Here is a 7850-nt window from a genome sequence, read left to right on the forward strand (position 1 = left end):
TAGAAAGCCCTTAGCTCAGTGCTTGCTGGTCTGTTCCTAGAAAGCCCTTAGCTCAGTGCTTGCTGGTCTGTTCCTAGAAAGCCCTTAGCTCAGTGCTTGCTGGTCTGTTCCTAGAAAGCCCTTAGCTCAGTGCTTGCTGGTCTGTTCCTAGAAAGCCCTTAGCTCAGTGCTTGCTGGTCTGTTCCTAGAAAGCCCTTAGCTCAGTGCTTGCTGGTCTGTTCCTAGAAAGCCCTTAGCTCAGTGCTTGCTGGTCTGTTCCTAGAAAGCCCTTAGCTCAGTGCTTGCTGGTCTGTTCCTTGAAAGCCCTTAGCTCAGTGCTTGCTGGTCTGTTCCTAGAAAGCCCTTAGCTCAGTGCTTGCTGGTCTGTTCCTAGAAAGCCCTTAGCTCAGTGCTTGCTGGTCTGTTCCTAGAAAGCCCTTAGCTCAGTGCTTGCTGGTCTGTTCCTAGAAAGCCCTTAGCTCAGTGCCTGATGAAGCAGCATTGCAGCATGACTCAGGTCAGTAACCTGCCTCTCCTTCCTGCATTGTCCTGATTGGTCCAGCAGCTCCTTTGGAATGTGCACCACAAAGGTTTCCTCCCATTGTCTGTCTAAGCCTCTATCTTCACATTATTCACAGCTCATCGCCTCGTTGAAGATGAACTTTGACCTTTCTCAAGCCGCCACATCTCGCGCGAAGGCCTTTTTCCATTAGCTCATAATAATCTGTTTGGCTTTAGGAGGGTCTATGAGTCAGACTGGGTCTATGAGTCAGACTGCCATAACTCTAATAACATCTTCTCTCTGTTTCCTTCTGTTGTCTCTTTCAGAAACATGTGAAGACCCTTGTGAAGCTTCAACCTGCAAGTGAGCCTTCAACCACCTCCTCCTGCTCATCCATTCTCTTTGCTTCCTCTGCTGTTGCCTGGCAGGCCCGTTAGCTATGGAGGGCCGGCGGGTCACACGCAGGACTTCCTCACCCGGGCCCAGTGTCTCACCCGGGCCCAGTGTCTCACCCGGGCCCAGTGTCTCACCCGGGCCCAGTGTCTCACCCGGGCCCAGAGTCTCACCCGGGCCCAGCGTACGAGCTGTAGCCGCTCTACTGGGCTGCTGGCTCTTCGTCGTCCCCGCCGTGTGCGGTGGGCAGACGTTCACCACTTTCCACCCGGAGCGGCACGGCTGGGCCTTCAACCACCTGACGGTCCACCAGACCACGGGAGCGCTGTACATCGGAGCGGTCAACCGTGTCTACAAGCTCTCGGGCAACCTGACCCTCCTGGTGTCCCACGACACGGGCCCCGAGGACGACAACAAGGCCTGCTACCCCCCGCTGATCGTCCAGCCCTGCACCGAGCCCCTGGTCTCCACCAACAACGTCAACAAGCTCCTTCTCATCGACTACTCCCAGAATCGGCTGCTGGCCTGCGGCAGCCTCTACCAGGGCGTGTGCAAACTCCTCCGACTGGACGACCTCTTTATCCTGGTGGAGCCGTCCCATAAGAAAGAGCACTACCTCTCCAGCGTCAACCAGACGGGCACCATGTACGGAGTCATCGTGCCGTCGCTGGGCCAGGACGGCACGCTCTTCATCGGCACCGCCGTCGACGGGAAACAGGACTACTTCCCGACCATCTCCAGTCGGAAGCTGCCGCGCGACCCGGAGTCCTCCGCCATGCTCGACTACGAGATGCACACCGACTTTGTGTCCTCGCTCATCAAGATACCGTCGGACACGCTGGCGCTGGTGGCGCACTTTGACATCTACTACGTGTACGGCTTCGCCAGCGGCGGCTTCGTCTACTTCCTGACCGTGCAGCCCGAGACGCCGGAGAACAGCATGTCGTCCGGCGGCTCCGGCAGCGACCTCTTCTACACGTCGCGCATCGTGCGCCTCTGCAAGGACGACCGCAAGTTCCACTCCTACGTCTCGCTGCCCATCGGCTGCGTGAAGAACGGCGTGGAGTACCGGCTGCTGCAGGCCGCCCACCTGGGCAAGCCGGGCCGCGTGCTGGCCTCCTCGCTGGGCGTGGGCGCCCAGGACGACGTGCTCTTCACCGTCTTCTCCAAGGGCCAGAAGCAGTTCCACCGGCCGCCGGACGACTCGGCGCTCTGCGTCTTCAGCATCCGGGACATCAACGCACGCATCAAGGAGCGCCTGCAGTCCTGCTACCAGGGGGAGGGCCACCTGGAGCTGAACTGGCTGCTGGGGAAGGACGTGCAGTGCACCAAGGCGGTGAGTAACAGTACACAGCGACATGCACTCACGCATTGACAATCGCAAACACACACATGCAAACACACACACACACACACACACACACACACACACACACAAAGAAACACACAAAGAAACACATATTTTATATTACTAATACTTAGGGGTGCACAGATCGATCGGCAAGCAATCTGTATCGGCCGATTTTGACCTCAAAATGCGATCGGCTGATTGCCGATATTTCTTTATATTATAAAAATAAAAATAAATCACTAATCAGGCTTTCCAACGATATAAAATACAATGCCAATTGGTATTATTAAAGGAGAAATAATCGACCTAAAATAACGTTTCCAAACTTTCTTTGAGGAGTTTATATATCGGTGATCGGTAATCGGTGATCGGTTCGGCAGATATTTCCCATTTGTTGCCACAAATCTGATATGGAAATATGAGGCCAGATGGGCGCTTCCACTGCCTTATAAGGGAGTGGATCTTGGCCTGGCTTGGCTGGATCACCGGGTGGAAAGCCATGGAGAATGAGAGAGAGAGAGACAGAGAGACAGAGACAGAGACAGACACAGAGAGACACAGAGACAGACACAGAGAGAGAGAGAGAGAGAGAGAGACAGAGACAGACAGAGACAGACCTAGAGAGAGAGAGAGAGAGAGACAGAGACAGAGACAGACACAGAGAGACACAGAGACAGACACAGAGAGAGAGAGAGACAGACAGACAGACAGAGAGACACAGAGACAGACACAGAGAGAGAGAGAGAGATAGAGACAGACAGACAGAGAGACACAGACAGACAGACACAGATAGAGACAGACACAGAGATACAGAGAGACACAGACACAGAGATACAGAGAGGAGCTAGTAGCCATGTGAGATAAAAAGTGCACGAGCCAAAGAGGAAGATGCTGCAAAGTGGGTGTGAGAGGAAGAGAGATGGGGAAACAGATAGAGGCAGACAGCAGGGAGACAGAGAGAAAGTAAGAGAGAAGAGGAGGAGATTCAGACCGAGCGAAGCTTCATTCTGGTGATATTCATGTTTTATTTTGTGTGTCTCCTCCTCTGACGTCGTTTCAATGATCTCTGCCGTTTGAAGGAGGATCCAGAAACCATCTCCCTCCCGTCACACAATAACAAACTTCACAATAAGAGCCAGCACAAGTCCATTCATCCTGCTCACATTGTTCCACACAGAGTCCCAGAGGCCCACTTTATTTTAGGCTCTCTCTCCTTTGCCTGATAGATTGCCGATCAGGCGATCGGCAATCGGTGATCAGTGCACCCCTAACTACTATACTATACTATACTACTATAATACTTTATACTTAAGATACTCTACTCCATGACCACATGACCCTTATCAAATTCAGAATATTGTCATTTTCCGAATACAAGTGGAATATTGTGTGCATGTAAATGTAGTCCGTGTAGGATTCTATGCTGGTGCAAGAACACTTCATTTAAAAACATCTCATGTTTCCTTGGTTAAAAATAAGCCTCTGAACAGCTGGGGGATGACCAAAGCTTCCCAATGAGCCTCACATCCATAATGTCAACCTGTATATTCAGGCATAATGCCATAATACAAATAAACACAGCAATCATGAAAGGCTGCCCGACTCTTATCAGATTATTCCTGCTCGCTACATGTGATTATGGCTAATTGTTTTGCAGATATCTGATATCAGAGAACAGCCATTTGAAACATATCTCAATGAGAGATATTCATAAATTAGGCTGGATTTATTTCTCTTGGCAACCATCAGAGTGATAATGTTCTCCTCGAGCGCAGCACAAATAAACAGGCTTCCTCTCCCGAGCGGAGCCAGAGAAGTAGTGTGGGGGGTGTAGCTCATGCTAGTCTGCTTTTTACTGCCGGCGTAGATCACAGGCCAGTCGACTCCCTCTGAAATCTCCAATTATTCTATAATCCATGAAGGCCACATATCTGCTACATGTTGTCAGGTCACATGACGTCTCTTTCTTCTCGCTCAGTCCCACGAGGCTACAGGCCTCTCTCTCTCTCTCTCTCTCTCTCTCTCTCTCTCTCTCTCTCTCTCTCTCTCTCTCTGTCGTCATCCTCTAATTGCTAATAGGAATTAAAAGGGGAATAATGAACATTAATGACGAGCTTAAGTGTCTGTCTCATGCTTATAGTGTGTGTGTGTGTGTGTGTGTGGAGGAGGGTGTGTAGTGTGTGTATATTCAGCCTTATATGTGTACATAGGAAATGTGTCCTTATCATAGGGCATGTGAATAATGTGATGTGTGTGTGTGTGTGTGTCTGTGTGTGTGTGTGTGTGTAGGGGTGTGTGTGTGTGGGGGGGTATGTTTTCCTCCATGCCCTGAAGAAGGCCGAGAGGCCGAAACGTTGGCATTATTTGTGACATGGGCAAATAAATTGGTGAAATTGAGAGCTCCTTTGTCCTGAAGTTTTGTGAGTGCTACCTTGTGCCATTGGTACTTTGCTTCAGGGGTATGTTTGTGTGTGTGTGTGTGTGTGTGTACGTGCGTGCGTGTGTGTGTAGTAGGGGTGTGTGTGTGTGTGTGTGTTTGCGTGTGTGCGTGCGTGTGTAGTAGGGGTGTGTGTGTGTGTGTTTGCGTGTGTGCGTGCGTGTGTAGTAGGGGTGTGTGTGTGTGTGTGGGGACTTGATGTTTCTTGAAGGGTATGAATGATATCTCCATCCCCACCTTGATGAGGAGCGGTGCTCACATCTCTTTGTTGCTCCTCCCCCTGCAGGTCAGAGGTCACTCTATTGACCACTTTTATTAACAGCACTAAATTCCCCATTAGAGGCTTAGTGTCAGAGGTCAGAGGTCAGGAGGAGGCAGACATGATCTGTAACTACTGCTACTGTGCACTTTCATTAGCTCCACCCAGGAGGTAGGGAAGGAGGCCAGTATAGCTGAGGAGGTAGGGAAGGAAGCGAGAACTGTATAGCTGAGGAGGGAGAGGAGGTAGGGAAGGAGGCGAGTACTGTATAGCTGAGGAGGGAGAGGAGGTAGAGAAGGAGGCGAGTGTAGCTGAGGAGGTAGGGAAGGAAGCGAGTACTGTATAGCTGAGGAGGGAGAGGAGGTAGGGAAGGAGGCGAGTGTAGCTGAGGAGGTAGGGAAGGAAGCGAGTACTGTATAGCTGAGGAGGGAGAGGAGGTAGGGAAGGAGGCGAGTATAGCTGAGGAGGTAGGGAAGGAAGCGAGTACTGTATAGCTGAGGAGGGAGAGGAGGTAGAGAAGGAGGCGAGTATAGCTGAGGAGGCAGAGGAGGTAGGGAAGGATGTGAGTATAGCCGAGGAGGGAGAGGAGGTAGAGAAGGAGGCGAGTATAGCTGAGGAGGGAGAGGAGGTAGGGAAGGAGGCGAGTATAGCTGAGGAGGGAGAGGAGGTAGGGAAGGAGGCGAGTATAGCTGAGGAGGGAGAAGCGGTGAGGTATATATAGCTGTAACATGCTGAGGTCAGGAGGCTGTCTTAGCCGTGGGAGCTGAAATTAGAAGTGTTTTTCAGTCTCCCAGAAGAATCCCCTCTCAAGTCCCCGCGGGGCCGTCTTCACTATCCTCCTCTGAAGGGTGCCAGGCGCTATGCTAGCTGTACCTGCTACGCTGCACCTCCCACTCCATTCTTCAGCTGCCAATGAAACATTGCCACGTGTGTGTAGCAGCGTGTGTGTAGCAGCGTGTGTGTAGCAGCGTGCGTGTAGCAGCGTGCGTGTAGCTAGCCACGTGCGTGTAGCAGCGTGCGTGTAGCAGCGTGTGTGTAGCAGCGTGCGTGTAGCAGCGTGCGTGTAGCTAGCCACGTGCGTGTAGCAGCGTGCGTGTAGCAGCGTGTGTGTAGCAGCGTGCGTGTAGCAGCGTGCGTGTAGCTAGCCACGTGCGTGTAGCAGCGTGCGTGTAGCAGCGTGTGTGTAGCAGCGTGCGTGTAGCAGCGTGCGTGTAGCTAGCCACGTGCGTGTAGCAGCGTGCGTGTAGCAGCGTGTGTGTAGCAGCGTGCGTGTAGCAGCGTGCGTGTAGCTAGCCACGTGCGTGTAGCAGCGTGCGTGTAGCAGCGTGTGTGTAGCAGCGTGCGTGTAGCAGCGTGCGTGTAGCTAGCCACGTGCGTGTAGCAGCGTGCGTGTAGCAGCGTGCGTGTAGCTAGCCACGTGCGTGTAGCAGCGTGCGTGTAGCAGCGTGCGTGTAGCTAGCCACGTGCGTGTAGCAGCGTGCGTGTAGCAGCGTGCGTGTAGCAGCCTGCGTGTAGCAGCGTGCGTGTAGCTAGCCACGTGCGTGTAGCAGCGTGCGTGTAGCTAGCCACGTGCGTGTAGCAGCCTGCGTGTAGCAGCGTGCGTGTAGCCGCGTGCGTGTAGCAGCGTGCGTGTAGCAGCGTGCGTGTAGCAGCGTGCGTGTAGCAGCGTGCGTGTAGCAGCGTGCGTGTAGCAGCGTGCGTGTAGCAGCGTGCGTGTAGCAGCGTGCGTGTAGCAGCGTGCGTGTAGCTAGCCACGTGCGTGTAGCAGCGTGCGTGTAGCTAGCCACGTGCGTGTAGCAGCGTGCGTGTAGCAGCGTGCGTGTAGCAGCGTGCGTGTAGCAGCGTGCGTGTAGCAGCGTGCGTGTAGCAGCGTGCGTGTAGCAGCGTGCGTGTAGCAGCGTGCGTGTAGCAGCGTGTGTGTAGCAGTGTGCGCTCCGCCGCACAGATAAGGAGATGCTAAACAGCGAGCTTAAAAGCCTGTTCTCGCGGTCGATGAGCAGTCAATAAATCCATAGCATTATATGGATTATGCAGATAGATGTGAATGGATGAGGAAGTCTTAAAGCCCAGACAAATGACATCTAACAGCAGGATGTGTCTGTCATGCTAACCTCGACTGTTAGCTTTAAATCCCCAGCTAACAGCTAACCGCTAAAGCAGGCGGGCTGCGTCTTCTAACAGATAGTCCATATGGGCCAGAACAGATTTCGGTACCACTCAAGGTGGCAAAATAGATTTTTTTTGTGTGTGAAAAGGTACAGTATATATCTGTATTACTGTAGATTATATTTTGGGTTAGGGTAATAGGATAATAACCGTTGCGGACTGGTTGTTTTGTCACAGTTATCAGCTCATGATACAGCTACAATAAATTGGATTGTAGGTGCTTGCTGGTGCATGTCCTATTCTCTGCTCATCTTCAGGACCTTGAGTCATTTTTATGAGAAGATGTTTGATATATTTTTTAAATCTTATAGCTTCTCAGATCTCACAGTTATGACAAATAAAGAGGTCACATGGGCTTTCAAAGTGTCAGCGACATTCATTTTTCCACCATTTCCCACCTTATTTTCGTCTAGGCGTACACACTCCACAGGTGTGCCTCTCTCTGATCAGAAAATATGCTCCCGTTCTTCTAAACTGACTCGTCCTAGAACTATCATCTCTTTATACACCTGAGATCATCACAGAAGAGGTGGATCAAGGTGAGACCGACGTTACGCCAGAGAGACTTCAGCTGTTTTTCCTCTTTTAAGTTCCTCACGTTTCAGAGGAGATTCCACACCGCCCATTTGCTAACAGCAGGTTATATAGCCGGTACGCTGGAAGCTCCAGAAGCTTAATTATAGCCAGGCGGAGCTCTCATTGCCATGCTGTGGACGTCTTGACCGTGTGTTTATGCTAACATACAGGCCAAGTCTGGGGCTGG

At 52.0% G+C, this 7850-nt stretch overlaps 1 protein-coding gene across 1 annotated transcript in view; it reads left to right on the top strand.

The window, feature by feature from the left end:
* Positions 1 to 487: 487 nt before the first annotated feature.
* The window catches only part of plxna2 (plexin A2), a gene marked incomplete at its 5' end in the record, with an annotated part of 155546 nt that continues 148183 nt past the window's right edge, over positions 488 to 7850 (top strand). Inside the window, 3 exons of the mRNA XM_083656475.1 lie at positions 488 to 496; positions 808 to 844; positions 910 to 2210. Coding sequence (XP_083512601.1) covers positions 488 to 496; positions 808 to 844; positions 910 to 2210 — 1347 coding nt within the window. The remainder of the gene's footprint in view (positions 497 to 807; positions 845 to 909; positions 2211 to 7850) is intronic.

Source organism: Poromitra crassiceps (genome assembly GCF_964638095.1).
Source record: "Poromitra crassiceps genome assembly, chromosome: 20".
NCBI classification, from domain to species: Eukaryota; Metazoa; Chordata; class Actinopteri; order Beryciformes; family Melamphaidae; genus Poromitra; species Poromitra crassiceps.